We start from the raw sequence: 18910 nt of genomic DNA on the forward strand, positions 1-18910 counted from the left end.
TCAAGCTTTGTGGAATTGGTCTTTGCCAGCGAAAGGATCAAAATGGGTCTGGAAAGAGGCAAATTTAATCATCCCTTTGATGAATGCAAAAACTGGGGCAAATGAAGAGGATGAGAATGAGGGAGAAACCTTTGCTATGACTGGCATTCCTACACGGTCAAATTTCCCATCAGCCCAACAATGTCATTACTCAGCCAATAACAGTCCCTCTCACCCAATCATCCACAAAAGCCATCCCCAAATCAGCCACAAGGCCTGCCTTCTCACCACACGACCAATGCCCAAACACCACCTATAGCGCAAACCAAAAAGGAATTTTGCAGCAAAAAGCCTGCAGGATTCACCCCAAATTCCGGTGTCATATGCTAACTTGCTCCCATATCTACTTGATAATGCAATGGTAGCCATAACCCCTGCCAAGGTTCCTCAACCTCCATTTTTCCGAGGATACGAATCGAACACAACATGGAGGAGTTCTGGGACATTCCATTAAGCATTGTATGACCTTGAAGTGTAAAGTGCAAAGTCTAATTGATTCAGGCTGGTTGAAATTTGAGGAGAATCGCTTGTGAATCCTAACATTGACAAGCGACACCACACATGGGGCAATTTTGAAAGCTGTTGTTAGATGTCTCTAATGACTCATTAGGATTTTCAAGTTTATGCCATTATTGTAAACCATAGTTACAATTCTAATAAAATGTATAAATTTGACATCTTTGTCCCTCATCCTCTGGTAATTACATCTTTGCTTCCACTGGAATGTGAGTGTAAGCCATTGGTTTGTTTGCTCAAGCGACCTGCGCTCCTGAGTTTGCACTTCCAAGACCGTTTAATCAGAAATTACTCGTGCTACACATTTGGTGAGGGTGTCGTAAACAACGAGTAAAGCAAAAAAGTTCAAAAAGAAAAAGAAAAAAACATTTGATTGATTGTGTTTTCATTTAAAAATATAGACATTCAGGTGACCTCATTTTATCATTCCTGAAAGTTTGTCTCTTTGAGAGAGAAGTAAGTTATCAAGAATAGGAGTCATTTGCTTAATCCGTCAACTGAAAAATCCTTCAACTATTTCTCATCCTTGAAAAATTATTTTTGAATGAATCAACCGCTTCTTTCATTATTCCTTGCTACAAGGTGGTGAAAACAAAACAATGATGGATACCTCAGAGCCCTACACTGGGGCAATGAAAGGAATCATGCATAAACCTCATGCAAACCTAGGGGCAGATCAGAAGTTCTCACCTAATAGGTTCCCTGCTACAAGGTCATAATGAAAGACAACGATTGATACCTCAAAGCCCTACACTAGGGCAATGAAGGGCACCGTGCATGAGCCTCATGCGAACCTAGGGGTAGGTCAAAATTTTTCACCCGTTGATGTTTTTAAACAGAAAAAGAAAGTGACAAACCCTGGGATTTCAATGGAATGATTAAATGACTCCATCACCATCACTCCAAAATTGTCAAGTGAGTAAATCAAACAAGGCATACACTCTGAGGGAGTTCTCGAAGAGATTTGCAAAAGATAGGATGAGGTTGCATGAATTATCACCTCTTGCAAAAATCAAATCAAAATCACAAAATAGGGAAAAAATGTCATGAACATTGTACAACTTTCTATTTCATTGCATTGTTGCATACGAAGTCCGCATTTACAGCATTTCAAGACAAAGGTTGCATGCATCTGCATCCCTAAAAATCATGTTAACTGCATAGATTTCCTACATCTAATGTCCAATCTTTTGAATTTGGGATGATCAGCCCTCTCGATGAGTTAATCTCTTGCTTTCTCATAAGGTTGGACCCTTGGGTACTAGTACCTATTGCCTTTAGAGGACTACACGTCCTTGACTTTAGAGGGCTATACGTCCTCGCCTTCAGAGGACTGTAGGTCCTCGCCTTTAGAGGGCTACAAGTCCTCGCCTTAAGAGGGCTGCATGTCCATGCCTAAAGAGGGCTATAAGCCCTCGCCTTCAGAGGGTTGTGCGTCCTCATCTTTAGAGGGCTACATGCCCTCGCCTTCAGAGGGATTCACACCCTCACCTTCAGAGGGCTGCACTTCCTCACCTTTAAAGGGCTGCATGCCTTCGTCTTTAGAGGGCCGTAGGTCCTCACCTTCAGAGGGCTGCATGTTCTCGCCTTTAGAGGGCTACACGTCCTCGCCTTTAGAGGGCTACATGCCCTCACCTTCAGAGGGTTGCACGTCCTCACCTTCAGAGGGCTGCACGTCCTCGCCTTCAGAGGGCTGCACTCCCACCCCTTCAGAGGGCTGCACATCCTCGCCTTCAGAGGGCTGCACGTCCTTGCCATCAAAGGGCTGCACGCCCTCGCCTTCAGAGGGTTGTGCGTCCTCCCCTTCAGAGGGATGCTTGACTTCTCCTTTTGAGGGCTTCGCGCCCTCGCCTTCAGAGGACTGCACGCCCTCGCCTTCAGAGGGCTTCCGTCCTCGCCTTCAGAGGGCTACATGCACTCGCCTTCAGAGGGATTCACGTCCTTGCCTTCGGAGGGCTGCACGTCCTCGCCTTCAGAGGGCTGCACGTCCTCGCCTTCAGAGGGCTACTCGTCCTCGCCGTCAGAGGGTTGTACGTCCTCGCCTTCTAAGGGCTACATGCCCTCACCTTCAGAGGGCTATAGGTCCTTGCTTTCAGAGGGCTACACGTCCTCGCCTTCAGAGGGTTGTACGTCCTCACCTTCAGAGGGCTTCATGTCCTCGCCTTCAGAGGGCTTCACATCCTCGCCTTCAGACGGCTATACGTCCTCGCCTTTCGAGGGCTTCACGTCCTCTCCTTTCGAGGGCTTCATGTCCTCACCTTCAGAGGGTTGTACCTCCTCACCTTCAGAGGGCTACACGTCCTCGCCTTTAGAGAGTTGTACGTCCTCGCCTTCAAAAGGCTACATGTCCTCGCCTTCAGCGAACTCAAGGTCCTCTACCTTTAATGCTTAACCGAGGATTGCGCTTCTGGGTGAGGGGCCAGTGGTTTCCTTTTATCAATTCCTAGGACACTCCCCTGATCTTAGAGGAAGGCAACTATGCGAGCACAACCAGAGTTGTGAATGGTCCAACGCTTTAACGTTTCTCTCCTTTCAAAATCAAAAGATCGTTTAATGGTCCAACGCCTTAAATGACCTTTTTTCAATTAAAATCTATCATGCGAAAAAAGATAAAAACAACTTAACCAACTTTTTATTCTGAAAGAACTACGTAGGTCTGATTTCCTCATCGCAATTGAGGATACGTAGGAGCGAGGAAAACACCCTTGTTGACCACAAAAAGATAAAAAATACAAAAAGGCCCATAAAAAGCTAAAAAATATAAAAAAGGGGGAAAATACATATTTTTGAAGTCATGTCTTGCACACTTGATTAGAGGTTGTCGTCCCTTCTAACGGACGCATGGGGTGCTAATACCTTCCCCGTGTGTAAAAACATCTCTCGAACCTTTCACGATTAAAGTTCATTAACCACACATTCTGATTTTTCTGACGTTTTCCTTGAATAAATGTTAGTGGCGACTCCGTGCATTTTCCTCCCATGGAAGACCCACCCGTGAGCCTTGCGTCGCCCTCCCGCCGAAGGGTAGGTTGTGACAATGGCCTTTCACACTGTAACCACTTAAATTTCCATATGCTGGAAACTCATTTATGGTACAAAAAACCATTGCACACAACCTAAAGGTCTCCTGCAAATTCGTATCCCAAACATCTACCCCATGTTTCCACATTGTTCTCTGGTCTTCAATCAACGGACTTTGATACACGTCAATATCATTACCAGGCTGTCCTGGTCTCGCAATCATCATGCAAAGCATTTTCTACTTCTGCTTCATGCATAACCAAGGAAGAAGGTTGTAAATCATCAACAAAATTGGCTATGAACTGTGACTGCTGCTTAAGTTACCAAAAAGGGTTCATTCCATCCGAGGCAACACCAAGCCTTAGATTTCTGGCCTCATTCCCAAAATCAGTATACAAAGAATCAAATGCCTTCCATTGTGGACTATCAGCCGGATGTCGTAACAATCCATCAATTTTTCTGCCTTCAACATGCGACATCAATTGTTTTGCATCATGTCCATTAGCAAACAATCGCTTAAACCTTGGTATTATTGGAAGATACCAACAAACCTTTGCTGGACGACTGTTCTATGTGGTTGCAACATAACTGTCTTTATGGTTGTTGACCTTGTAGTGGGATACACCACATGTTGGGCATGTGCGCATTTCTGCATACTTATTTCTATATAGTATACAATCATTTGGACATGCATGGATTTTCTGGTACTCCATTCCCACTGGACATAAGATCTTCTTCGCCTCGTATTGACTCTTTGGCAACGTGTTGTCTTCAGGAAGCAATTTTTTCAATAACATTAGCAATTCAGTAAAGCTGTTGTCGCTCCACCCAAATTGTGCCTTCAAGTTGACCAAAGCTAACACCGTAGACAACCTTGTGAATGTTGTGCACCCAAAATACAAAGTAATCTTTGAATCATTCTCTATTTTTTCATACAAAGGACCATGTGCTTGCCAAAAACCATCCTGCCCTAGGTCACAAATCATTTCTTCTATACGAAAACCTGTATCTGCATCGATTGCCTCAGTGTGAGAGATTGTTGGATTGTCTGGCAATTCCCTATGTCATATCCACTTTGTGTAATTTGGAATCATCCCATGACATATTAGATGCGATCTTATTTCATTTAGCGAATGGTGTATACCATTTGCACATTTCACACATGGACAAAAATATTTGCAGCCTAAGGAGGGGGCATGCATTTTGGTAAATTGGAGAAACTGTTCCACCCCAGTCCCATACTCATCAGTGATGCATGATGCTCTCATCCAACTTCAATCAATGTTTTCTGTTTGCTGCACAACTTTATGAAGTTATGTAACATGCATCTAAACCTCACTTTTGTAAGTAAAGGTGTGGCCCTATCCCATTCAGGAAGTATTTTTTTTATAGTAGATACAATAGTACAAGTTAATTGTCTTTTCTAAATTTTTCAAAATTTCGGCAGCATTTCTCCTAAGTCTCCAAGTACACGAGATGAAAGCAGTGATGTATTGTTATCCACCACATTCAAGTATGCACTCGGAGAACAAAGGGAAATGAAGTATACCGAAATGTTGACAAATTTAAGAAAACAAAATTAACATATACGTAATAATCTACTATAAAAAATTATTCTTCCCAAACTGTCCAAACGGACAATTCAAGATTCAATACACCGATTAATACAAACTATCCGTATTAATCGATGTATAGAATCTCAAACGGTAAACTAAGGTTCACTTACAATGCTCATAATTTAGTTATATAATACATCACGACATATATAAAGAAGAATTAAATTATCATTGTTGTGAGTCGAAGACATACATACCTCAAAAATATGGTAAATAACAAGTACGACTGGGATCACAGTAATGAGAAAGCAAACACAACAGTGTAGATTCAACGCCTCAGTAGGTGGGACAAGAAAAAAGCTACTACCTACAAACAAAAAGAAACAGGAATAAGATACTATTAAAAGAAAGAGGAATAAGATTTAACGCCTCAGTAGGTGTTGCAGGTGACAACATGACTTGTCGTTTACAGCTGACCCGCACATACGCAGATAAGGTGTTTCACTTCAAAATATTCAGGATTAAGATACTATTAAAAGAAAGAGGAATAACTGCTGAACCGCTTTGTGAACATCAGTTTTTAATTAATTTGTTACTCTCCTTTCAAGATCATGTGGCTGTCAATGGTTTGTGGAAGGTGGTAGGGACCGAGAATGTACTATGGCTGGAAGCAGTGGAGGTGCTTTTGTTGACAGCATCTTCGGGTCGTCATGACATTGAAGATGACATTAAATTTAATGAGAGAGAAGGAGTAGCGAGAAACCAGAAAAACAATGAAAAAGAAAAAAAAAATAGAAAATTGTGAAAAAGAAAAAAGAAATAAAAAGAAAAAGACAATGAACCTCTTTTGCATCTCTCATGTTTGATCCCACAATTATAAATTCATCATTTTATCTAAATCATCCTCAAGAAATTGTGGAATTTAAAAAATCCTCAAATAGTACATTGGAATAGATTTGGTCATAGTGATCCACTACGAGTATGAGGATGGGAGTGTCATCCCTAAATCAAAAACTTTCCTTCATAACTTATCATTCTTAAAGCTTCACATTAATTTTCTAAGATGGAAGTTTGGGAACAAGGGAATGCACCTGAACAAGTTTGGGAAGTCATGTAGTAGCTATAATTTTGGATATAATTAAACTATCCTGCAATTATTTCCCATCCTCATACTCGTAGTGGACCACTATGACCAAATTATTCATCCCAAGTTAAAGATAGACTTCTTTTCTTCCAAATCCCTAGTATTTCTCTCCTCCTATACCTTCCCTCACACCAAGAGTAGACGTAATCAAACTTCTTAAACTAACCTCCACATTTATACTATACGTTACTTCAATTGTCACTTCTGCAAATTTAGTATTTGGACATATACTATATCATACTCATCCAAAATTCTTATTATTGCTTTTGCTTCTCTTTCCTATGCTCTAAAGAAAAGAAAGCTATTATTTGCAAAGGTAAATGAGACATAGTAGGAGCTTCCTTGCAAATGTTCAATCCATGGTATAACACGCAGTTTTTAAGTACTAATAGTATATGTTGTTCAAGGTGTTGTTTGCCCCCAAAAAAAGTTTCCTGAAAAAATTACAATTCCTCCCTACACCTTACAAATCAAAATTGGCCTCTATCTTAAAGGGATATATTGGATTGAGAATTTAAAAGACTTTTATAGTATAAAAATTGGATTGTGAATATTGGATTCAAACACATCATGTAGCAAGTAGTTACAACAGAATAATGAGGCGTCTAAGATAGATATTTTTTTAGAAGATACAACACACATATATTAACTGATGATGTGCATCGAGTGGTAGTTTTTTTAGAAGATAAGTATCTTTTCCTTTGTTAAATGATGGCATGATCTCACCCCTAAATTTATTCCCATGGAGGGTCAGATGACTTACTTGTGTGATGTTTCCAAAACATTGAGGAATGGGTCCTGTGAAACTATTATCAAAAAGATTGATGTAAGTGAGACATTGAAGATTTGAAAGTGATGATGGAATCTCACCACTAAAATTGTTCCAACAAAGGTTCAGGTGATTTAGTTGAGTGATGTTCCCAAAACATTTAGCAATGGGTCCAGTGAAACTATTATCAGAAAGATCAATGAAAGTGAGATGTTGAAGATTTGAAAGTGATGATTGAATCTCACTGCTGAAATTGTTGAAACCAAGGTCCAAGTGTTTTACTTGCGTGAGATTAGATAAAAATAGAGAAATAGGTCCTTCGAAGTCACAAAATTCAAAATCCAAATAGTTAAGAGACTCCAAATGGTTAATGTTATTGGGAAGTTTTCCTGAAAAACCAGTGACAGAGAGATCCAAGTATCTAAGAGGAGTGCTCTGATTGAACTCTAGAAGTTCACCTTCAAGATAATAATTATGAGACAGATCAAGCTTTTGAAGATTGGGTAAACAGATTATGTTATTTGCTAACTTCCCTTGCAATCCTGTACATGGAAGACTAAGAGAGACCAAAGAGGATGAAAAATTCACTAACAAAGATAGAGAGCTCGTTTAATGGAGGACATATCTAGGCCATCAAGAGTGAGCTCCCATATATCAATTACATTTACAATGACATTATCCAGGGTTGCTGCTTCAATTCTCATTTCAAGAAATGAGAGATCAAGCGAGACAAATTTTGAGAGGTGAGAGATTTTAGAAGGAATAACACCACTAAATTCAGAGGTAGATAGATTTAGATGAGTAAGAGCCACATGATCACCAAAACCGTTAGGCATTGGAGAATTGAAAAAATCATTGAAGGCAAGGTTGAGTTTTTGAAGATGAATGCGTTTGAAGAGAGTGGTGTTTGGATGAAATTCACCTTGAAGGAAACTGCAGCTAAGGTCTATGCCAATTACGTGACTTGACTTGGTGTCACAACTCATCCCTTCCCACAAGCAGCAATTCCTACCATTTTCCCATGATTCTATCTTTGGATAAGGAGACTCATACCCAAGAGAAGATTGAGAAGAGATATTGAGACTAAATGAGCTCTTGAAGCTAAGCAAGGCGGAGGCATCATCATGGTTGCAAAATGCCATCAATAAAGACGTTTGGGAAGGAAAATGAGAAAGCAAGAAACTCAGGACAAGAAACAAAAACCACCCCATACTTTTATGAATTGTTTTGCTCAATAGATTTGAAGATACTCTGCTTTTCGGAAGTTCTAACACGAAAAGTATAAAAAGTATGGAATGTAAGAAATGGATGATGTTAATGGCTTTAGAAACAAAAATATATGGGTCCCATATTGTTGAAATTGATCATGCGCAACAAAATTTGCCGTGTGGAACGCGAGTCTGTGTATGAATTATAAGCTCTTGACACTGATACTATATATACAACAATTTTGATAGAAACTATATAAAAAATGAAGAGTTAAAAACTAAAAACTAAAAGATCAATCACACATGTCTGACTTGTAAGACCTGGCAATATGATAGTTGTTATATATTACAGGCTTGTTGTGAACTTATTGTTACAAGACAGAGCAAGCGATTTCAGCCAAATGGTGATAAAGCAAAAAGTAAAAGACCAGTTTTTGTAACATGGCATGGCACTTATTGCTTTCAGCTAGACAGAGGAATGATAAACCATTCATGTTTTTCTTCCAAATAAGATTGCATTCGAAGCCTAGCCAAGGCACCTTTTTCATATAGGCAATTCTCACATATCCCAATTCCATGAACACTAAAATTCAGAAAAGTGTATGGTTAATATCAGCTAACTTTATTCTGAATCAATGTAATATATTTTTATAATCTTTGATGGCATTCAATTAGGTGTTTAGCCAATTACATGGACATTCTATTCTTCTGGAATTGATAAATTCTCTGCCAGTTACCCTCTGTCACCCCCACAATAAGGTTTTTATCATTTATTTTTCTCCTTTTTCTTTTGGAAGTTTTTAAGCAGAACCTATAGTATGTTCCTTTTTCATAAATTCTTATTACATTATGGCAAAAGTATTGATCATCTTTTAAACAAAATGAAAAAGCAACTTTAAGCTTTTTATTGGTTAAGGAGTGATAAGTCAAAACCTAATGCTTTAACTTAATAACTTATACCCATCGCATATATATTTTCTCTCTATACTCTACATACTCTACACTAACAGAATAAAAAACTACATGAAAAACCAAATTAAGAAAGGATTTGGAAATGTTTCTAGGAGTGAAGCAAGAAGAGAACATACCTGTTGCTATATTATTGGTGTTATTGATTGAATCTTAGGAAGCAGAACAAGCTTTACAATTGAAAAGGCTGCATATTGCAAGTGAAAAAAAATTCATTGAATAGTAAATAGAATGGAATAAAAGAGGGGGAAAAAGACATGGGGAAAAAAATGAAAACAAAACAAAATAGGAGGAAGCAATGTCTTTTCCTTCTTCACCCAACAGCTTAAAAATTGGTGCTCTATGATTGAATTACTAAAAGCATGGAGTGCAAGTGGGCTATGACTTTGAAGTGCTCCTATACTAATTTAAAAGAAGCTTGGGTGGAGCCATCACCATAAATATTATTCCTTAACAAACAAGACACAATAATCACTCACATCCATATCCTTCTTGGTGATATATATATACTCTTTTGTATTAATGTGTGAAATTGCCCTCTATTCGTGTATTGATTGGTTGAGCTAGTAAAATGTTGCAATGGCTGGAGCTAGGGTTTACAATTAGTTACCCTTTGGTTGTGGCATTGGACAGAATGCAGGATAAGTGCCTTCAGAGGTATACCCTCATTCATTGGGTTGGATGATAGGATCAAAGCTTATATGGCAAAGCTTGGTGTCCCTTTCATTTGTGACATTGGCTTTCACTAGGTTAATTACTATATACCCTGCATTCATTGGGTCTGAAATACCAAAAATACCAACTCAATGTTCAGCAATGCCTTCTTTATGTCATCAAATACCAATGGAAGTAATGGAAGAGGCTTAAAACTACATCACTTTTATATGATTCAATGTTTTCCAAGCTTATGACAATTAACTAACCTACACTTATGTATAATGAGAGGTTCTATTATAATGTGTATTTAATATAAGCTTCTGGAACAGTATATGAAAATTGGATATGTCAAAATCTCCGACTTAAGGGCAACAAAGAAAAAGGAAATATATTAACTGGTAGTAAATACAAGCCTAGTGCAAAATGAGCTACTGTAATTACTTATACCTATTTTCTAAGTGATCTTTGAAGTTTAAACAAACACTTTTGAGATGGCTTTTTTCAATTTATTCTAAAACATCTTACTCCATAATTTAATAACACATACAACAGGTCTTGTAAGCTATATTTTTGCTTCCTGATAAGTGATAAGCTATATTTAATACCCACAACAAGCTCAAAATAAATAAATACTGAAAACGAGGCTATCCAAAGAAGAACTTGACAATTTTGGAAGAGTTAAATTCATGTAAAATATTTCTTGGACTGACTGTCTTTTTCTTCCTTGTTGGGAGCGAAGTTTCTTCTCTACATATGGTCAAACAACAAACATAAGTAAATTTATGTGTGTCTTTGAATGACCTTGCATATTGGCTTTCAATTGGTTTATTTCTTCTCTAAACACCACAACAAGTGGGAGAAGGAGAAAGAAGAAAACCACAACCTCATCGGCTATGTATTCAGACCTTGTAAACCTGAGGTTGTTTTGCATGATGATAAGAACCATGAGAAACCCGACAAGGACTAGTGAGATATATAGAAGGTGGTAGAAAACTTTGTTCTCATTTGGGTGGTGAACTGTGTTAAATAATACAAGTTATTGTTCAAAGGAAAAGAAAGGAAACAGCAGCAGCAAGCCACATAATGAGTAAAATAAGAGCTTGAGGGTTATCATCAACGTAGAAGGCATGGTAGAGTTGTGCAATGATGGCACCACTTATACCAATGTACGTAACCTTTGAGCAGGCACCACTTACACCAACGTAACCTTTGTGATTGACATTAATTTAACACCCATCCCAAATTACATTCAATTATTTTAATTCAATTATACCAGATTTAAAAACACATAAAAGACTAACATAATACTTATTTAATATTTTTTCTTCAAATTACCCATGACCAACAAGACACAAGGAGGCAAAGGAAGAAAACATTGGATGTTAGATCCCTCATGCTAAAAAAAATAGAGAAACATACTTTACATTTTCAAAGTCAATCTCAAAGTTTAAAATTATCAATCTAGAGATAAATCTAAGACATGGAGGCAACCTTGTAATGCCAACACTGATAGTGCGACATTTAAGCCAAACACAGTTTAGATGAATACAAGAACTTTTAGTGTATTTTGTCATAAAAAAATCTCTTCCCAACATAACTACAGAGTACATGCTACCAAGCTAATGCTATTATATATACATGTTTCATTATAAGTGATCGACATTAAACGAGAAACCATTCGCAACAGGAACCCTAACTGTGCTACTTGAATAGGGACTTCAAACTTCATTACCAAACTTCATTATCGAGAGTAGCTACTAACAACCTAATGGTATTATATATACATTTTCATGTTCAATCCAAGTTTAGCACAAATATATATAGAAGCACAGGCAATTAAAATGCTAACAATCAAACTCCAAACCCTTATGATTTAAAGTTATTTTTCTTCAATTACTTTATGCTTACAGTCAAACATGACTTTCTGAGGGCAACTCAACATACATTTCCACAAAAAATTATAACATTCCAAGAACATTAAACCCTTAATACTAACTTCTTGAAAACGAAACAACAAAACAAAAACATGGACATGCAAGCTTACCTTGAAGAATAGTACATTGCACGGGGCGTCAACAGTCAAAAGGGCACGATGACCCAAGGTTGCGGTGGTGCCGCGACAATGTACCCTAGGTTGCGGTGGTGCCGTGAACAACACTCAACGCGAAGTTAATGGGGCCATGACAATGTACCCTTCCTTTTGCGGAGCTGACGGTGGTGTGGCGGAGATTGACCTCAACAGGAGACGCCGACTAATAGCACAATAATTTTTAGACACTGAGGATGATGAGTGTTCAATTAGCGCACAAGGGGGACATATATATATGAAACCATGTTAACGACAGTGTATTTCTAAACCCATCTTTGACAGTCAAGATCCTCTACAACAATGTTTATAAATACACCGTCTTTGATAAGGTTTGGCATAACCAACAAAGATGGTGCTGCCAAAAAACGTCATTGTAGACGTCACGTGCCGTGCACATGCCCCGTTAAAATGGCATATATTTACAAAAATGCCACTGGTTACCTTACTACAACGGGTTTCATAGAACCGACCTCGATTGCACTCGTAAAAACCATTCTTTTTAGTAGTGAATGTTGAAGTCAGTAGTAAAATAAATAATTGAGACAACATATGTTTTTTTCTCCCTTTGTGTTTTACGATAAATTTATTATCTTTGGAGTAAATGAATAAGCTAAAGTGCTACAAAAGTTACCTTTAATATATCTATGGTTGCAGTCTTTAGCATTTGAGATTTATTTCTATAGTTGTATCACATAACCTTTTGTAACATATTTTTGCTTCATGTGTTATGATATAAAATTTCATGGTTGTCTTCTGTGCTTTTTTCTTTTAAATCTACCAGATATTGATGATATCTTGTGATACATTTAGAGCATATGCTAGTTATCAATTGGAAACACTGTGTGAGATTATTGTTGTGGATAAATCAAAGAAAGCAAATCATCATCATAGTATTTCAATTCCCTATTTTTTCCCCTCAATCTCATGATGAATATGAGCAATTGTGTAGGAAGCAAAATTTGAAAAGTTTGAAACATATAAGTCTAGTCCTGGATAATAATGTAAGCTTCTTTTTATTATTATTTAAAGTCTTGTTTCTTAATGTTTTTATTATGATTTATTATATGATTACAATACCACGAAAGATTAATTACTTTATTTTTATTAATATTTTTCTTGTATTTATTTGCAGGATTTCAAGAGAGGTAGCTATTGATTTTACCATCACTTTAGGATAGTTTTCGTTTAATTTAAGAATTATGAAATGCTAGAAGCTTTATAGCTTGATTTAATGTATAATGTTTTGGATTTAGAGCATTGTTGGATATTATTATTGTGTTTAAGTTTGTTATTGAACATGTAATGAATTATTTATATTTTAATTTTATATTTTAATATTTGAATTAACATGTATTTATTTAATTGGTGTTCATTTTAACATTTAGAAAAGATTATGTGTGCATTATTATGCCAATTAAAAAGTAATCCACTGATAAAAATATTAGTAATTAAAAATAGTAATAAATTATGACTAATTTTTTTTACAATAATATCGATAACCATTGTTGTTATAAACTCTAAATTGTGACGATTAAATTATCACAATTGTCTTGAATATTTGTGATTACATGATTTTGTCATTATTATATAGAAATATGAGTGACAACATTTCCATCACAATATATATTTTTATGACATCTAAAAATATCATCACTAATACAACAGTGACTTGCATATTAGTGATGATAAGTGATCAATCCAAAGTTTGTCACTATATATATGTGGTGACAACTTTTAATCTTTTAATTATGAAAAATGTCATAACGTAAAACATCTTTTCTTGTATTTGATGATAGTTTAGATAAGAGTCATAGAAAATTTTCTTTGGTTGACTCTGATAATAACTTTGAACTGTTTGAATTAAATTGTTTTATACAATAGACACACCTCTCTACTCACAAAAGGTAACCCTAGTTTTTATGTTTATGGTAGTTTGGAGGTGGTGATAGATTCTATAAATAGTTAAAAAAATGGGACATGACTTGTTTTATATAGATTGTTTAAGGAAATAATTTTACATTACTCAATAATCAATTTCTCATCAAAACTAAATTTTATTAAGCTTTACGGATCAAAAAAATATTAAAGCTATGAAAATTGATTCTATAATAAGATAATGAAAAAATAGTTGAAAAATGTTTTTCTCATCTTTTTTTTCAAGTGCTCTATTTACCAAGTTTTTATAGGAAACTATTTTTTTTAGAAATTTGCTCATTACTCATAAGATAATCACTTTCAAATGTACTTGGAGTACAAACAAATACTAGAAAACAAAAAATTGTTTTTAAAAATAACAAGTAAACAAAGCCTAAATTTCCTTGTATTCTTTTGTTAGTCCTCCATTCCTAAATCTTTAGTTGTTTAGCATGTTATTTTTGTTATGAAACCTTCTTTGTTTTGGAACTCCAATATGTAATTGTGCATTTTCTTTTAATTATACCTTTATATATAGTGGAGTAATTAAGTATGATAAGTGTGGAATAGAGGAAGTATGGGAGAGGAGGAGAGAGAAGTCAAATAAAGGGCAAGGAGTCGGGGTTCTAGGGTTAGTCACAATGGTGAGAAAAAGGTATATGTGGTTGGAAAGAGAGTTCTTATGCCATATACATGGGAGATGGATAAACTTCCTTTTTTTCACTCATTTTCCTAATGAACTTAGAGCAAAGGATATGCGAAATGTTTTCGCCAAATATGGTGACATTTCTAAAGTCTTATTTCCACATAAAAGAGATAAATATGGTAATCATTTTGGTTTTAAGGTTTAATAGGGTGAGTCTTGCCAAAATCCTAGGCCTCAAATTGGATTGTATTTTTATCGGTGATATGAAGTTGTACGCTAATGCCACCGAATTCAAGTTATTGGTCATTATTCTATAAATTGTTGCAAATAAAGAATATCTTATGCAAAGGAAAATAAGCACTTAAAAGTTGTTTGTTGTGCATGGTTGTCGAGCTGTTCATGTTTGTTGTCATATTTCTTTCATCATTCTCCATTTGCCCCTAAAAGTTTTCAAGGATCTAAATATCCTTTTGAACAACTTTTGGAAAGTACGATTCACTGGCATCCCTCTTCCTTGTTTTTTCAAGTTTCTATTTTTAGGACTTGGAGGCAACTAAAGGGGAATGTTTGGAATTGCCACTCTCTTCCTTTGTTTTATTTGAGTTTGATATATCATTTTTTATTCACTGTCAGTTATATCTATCTTAGTCTTGTAAAGAAACATCTATTGAAAGACCAACCTCCAAAAATGGAGCAACAACTAACAATGCTTGGCACTTCTTCAGTGCATAAAACTCTTTGTTTGGGCACTGTAGGCCTAACAAGCACTGATTGTAGGACATTTTGATTAGGCATTTGGACAAACAACTTGTTTGCACAATAAGATGACAAAATCTAAATCATGAGCTATTGTGCACAATATATCCCTAATCGATCCTCTTATCTCTGCTTATCATAATTATTTACAACATACTTAGAGACAAAAGGTTTTTTGCCTACTGATTGTTTATCTTTCTTTATCTTATCATCTAATGAGTATAGTTGGTCACTACATGACCAATATTGTTGCAAAAATAACATAATAAAGGTAATTTCTCATAGTCTATGCCAACACAAAAAGGTGTAAGAATATCTTTCAACTAATATTTCATTTGGCAAATTACCCGAGAGGTCGATGTCAACCAACAATCTAGCAAAATGGCCAAAGTTCCTTGACCTAGTGGACTCATCCAGAGCTATCAAGGTACTCACTGTTGTAGCAATCTCAATAAGAATTCTTGGTCTCCAGTATTCTTGGGTGAGCCTTCGAATAAGAATCCAACATTGAGCGTGTGTGTACTTTACACTATTAGTATTGAAGTCAACACTCCATTTGGACAGTTTGAGCATACAAGGATCACTACTACACATGTGACCTTTAGCAACATTTTTTTGCTTAACATTTATTAAAAGTGTTGCTAAAAGCTTTTGGAAACATTTAAAACATGTTTCCAAATATGAATAAATGTTTATATAATATTTTCACAACATTTTATCAAATAATGTGTGTAGCCCATGTCGCTAGCACCCTTGTGAATATTTAGCAACATGGGCTATACACAACACTTGATAAAATATTGGAAAAACATATTAGTAACATTTATTTCTATTTGAAAACATTTTTTAAATCTTGCCAAACGATTTTAGCAACATTTTTAATTAGTGCAAGGCAAAAAATGTTGTTAAAGATTACATGTGATGTAGTCGATGCAAGCTCTATGTTTCCACCATCCAAACATTGTGAACATCCTCAAAGGATGCACAAATAAACTCAAAATCACCTCATCCCAAAGGTACCGTACCATCTTCCACTAGCTAAGGGGCTTCCCCAACTTTGCAAGCTTTTGGCATAACTCTTCAGCTTTGATAGGGTTAGATCCTTTGGATAAACTGATACAACCATGTAAGCTATTTTTACAACTTTGTAATCATAGTTGATATTCATCCTTTGAAATTTTTATGGAAATTGCATCTCCTTTCAATCAGCTCTTAGGAAGCTAGATAACAGGAAAAACACATGAGTTTTTCGGAGCTTTCCTAAAGGAGAGATTTTGCAAAGGTTGGTTTTCTTTGGGCTGCAAGGATGGAGAAGAAGAAGTAAATGCAGAATTTAGGATAGCCCATGGGCAAATGGGAGATCCTGCTATTAGAGATAAGGGGAGCAATATGAAGAAGCTTTGGAGCTTGAAGATGTTTTGTCTTTTTACATGCTCAACTCTTTGAGTGGCATTTGTATTGATTGTTGCATCTTAGTCTCTATATTTTTATATGTACATCATGCATTATCATATAGAGGAAATAAGATTGTTTCTAAAGTTAGAAACTTCATTAGTGAATAAAACTCTTCATTTTAATCGATTACAAGGAAAATCATAATCGATTACACAAGTGTTTGTAGCCTGCAGAAGGATTCTTGTTTCGGTTAAATCGATTGCTAGTTAACCATAATGGATTACACAGTTTAGTTGATACCATGTTTGGTTTTTCATGAGTCTCTACTTTAATCAATTATCAACTATTCATAATCGATTACTTCACTTTTAAAAGTGTTCCCATAAGTGATCAAGAACACTTTAATCAATTACATCAAGAATCTAATTGATTACATTGTTATTCAAAGTTTTCCAGATATTGGGAATAACACTTTAGTCGATTGATATGATAATATAATCAATTACTACTTCAAAATAATTGATTACATTGAATATTTAATCGATTACAGGTGGTTATAATTGTTTTTCTCTATAAATAGCGACATTGTGTTCTCACTTTTAGAACAACGAATAGAAGAAGAGAGAGAGAAGAAAAAAATGCATAGAATAAGTGTGCAACTTGTGACATCCTAGAATTTCTACGCGGAATTTTGTAAGTGTTACATTTAAATAATTATATATATATATATATATATATATATATATATATATATATATATATATATATTATTCATTGTATATATAAATATTCTTGGTAAAAGTATGTACATTGGGGGAGAAATACGCGGGTTAGACTAATTAACGAAGAGTACTCCATAACTGGACAATTATAGATTAATTCTCAATTACTTAGTCTAAAAATTATCGTTTTGCGTGCAACTTAAAATTTAACAAAACCAATATCTGAACCACGGTCAGGGTCTCATTCTAAGCGTTTTGATATATATATATATATATATATATATATATATATATATATATATATATATATATATATATATATATATATATATATATTGTCTACTTTCGAAAATGGGCCCCGACGGGTGCAGAGAAACGTGAGGAACTGGAACCAGAGAGACAGCATGCAAATCGAGGCAGGATTTCAGCATCCAAAAAGGTCCAATTTTTTTTCTGCTTTGTGGCTGAGTATGAGGTCAAATCACAGGAAAAAGGTGGGCCCTTTGGCTCCAATTTAAATAGGACATGTGGCAATTGCTTTTAGAAAAGAAAATGAAAAAAGAAAAGAAAATCATTTTTTTTATAAAAAGCCCAAATCTTCTCTCTTTCTTCAAAAAATTTCAGCAGCTCTCTTTCCTCCCTCCACGTTGCTTTTCCTCCCTCTTCTTCTCCACCATTGTTGCCTCCCTTGAAGCTCCAAATTCCTCTTCATTTCTACCCCAAATTGCAAGGAAAAGCTATTTTCAAAGTCTTGGAGCCTACCTCTACTTCGTGGGGCTTTAAATTTCAGGTAAGGGTGGACTTCTTCTCACTTGAAATCTGTGGGTGTTGGGTTTTTGGGAGCTATAATGGGTAGTTCTACTAGGTTATTGCCTTAGGGTAGTTATTTGTGAAGGAATTTGTTGAAATTATGCTAAACTTGACATGTTTATTGTGAGCAAAACTACCCATGTTGATTTAGGGTTTAATGATGATGCTTTGTGATATATGTATGCTTAAAATGCTGATAGAAAACTGGTAGAGAGGATGGGGAGAGTTAACTTAGAGTTAAATGTGAAAATGGTAGTGTTGTAGGTGGAAAAGTGTGAGATTTTGAGGGTTAGAAAAGCCAAATTTGGGGTTAGTGGAAATTGGAGTCTAAAGTGAGTTGATTCTAGTTTAGAATGTCAATTACGACTTGTAGGAAAGCTTGGTCAGAGCAAATGAGAAAAATGAGTGACAAATGTGAAAGAAAAGAGCCATTTCTAGGGTAAATTGGGTGTTGAGAGGTCAAATTTTGAATAGGTGGAGATTTCACCTTAAAACCAGTTTGAGCAAGTCTAAATCAATGTTATAGACTTGATGAAGATGAGAGTTTATCCCAAAATTACCAAATTTTCATTTTCACCTTTCAAACCTTGAGAATGCACTAAATTGGTGGGTTTTGGATACCTATATTTTGCTTTACCTTGGTTTGAAGTTTGTTTTTGGTTGGAACATGATTTATACATGGTTTAGGACTTGTAGGAT

The 18910-nt window shown here is 35.8% G+C and overlaps 1 protein-coding gene across 1 annotated transcript; it reads right to left on the reverse strand.

Moving 5' to 3' along the window:
- LOC114391505 (receptor-like protein 6) lies at nt 1–8187 on the reverse strand. The gene is made up of 4 exons (XM_028352509.1): nt 7638–8187; nt 7040–7503; nt 215–292; nt 1–48 (listed from the first exon to the last, which is right to left on the reverse strand). The coding sequence occupies exons 1-4, from the start codon at nt 8185–8187 to the stop codon at nt 1–3; spliced, it is 1140 nt and encodes a 379-aa protein (XP_028208310.1).
- Nucleotides 8188–18910: the final 10723 nt, after the last annotated feature.

Source organism: Glycine soja, chromosome 17 (assembly GCF_004193775.1).
Source record: "Glycine soja cultivar W05 chromosome 17, ASM419377v2, whole genome shotgun sequence".
Classification (NCBI taxonomy): Eukaryota; Viridiplantae; Streptophyta; class Magnoliopsida; order Fabales; family Fabaceae; genus Glycine; species Glycine soja.

What these genes read in the sequence shown, in the direction of transcription:
- LOC114391505 (XM_028352509.1), bottom strand. Translation starts at nt 8,187, where the DNA reads ATGGCATTTTGCAACCATGATGATGCCTCCGCCTTGCTTAGCTTCAAG. An exon ending in TAAACGAGCTCTCTATCTTT is followed by an intron (nt 7,504 to 7,637) that starts GTTAGTGAATTT and finishes ATTATCTTGAAG; the next exon opens with GTGAACTTCTAGAGTTCAAT. An exon ending in TGGCTTTTGTGGATGATTGG is followed by an intron (nt 49 to 214) that starts GTGAGAGGGACT and finishes GCCTCTTTCCAG; the next exon opens with ACCCATTTTGATCCTTTCGC.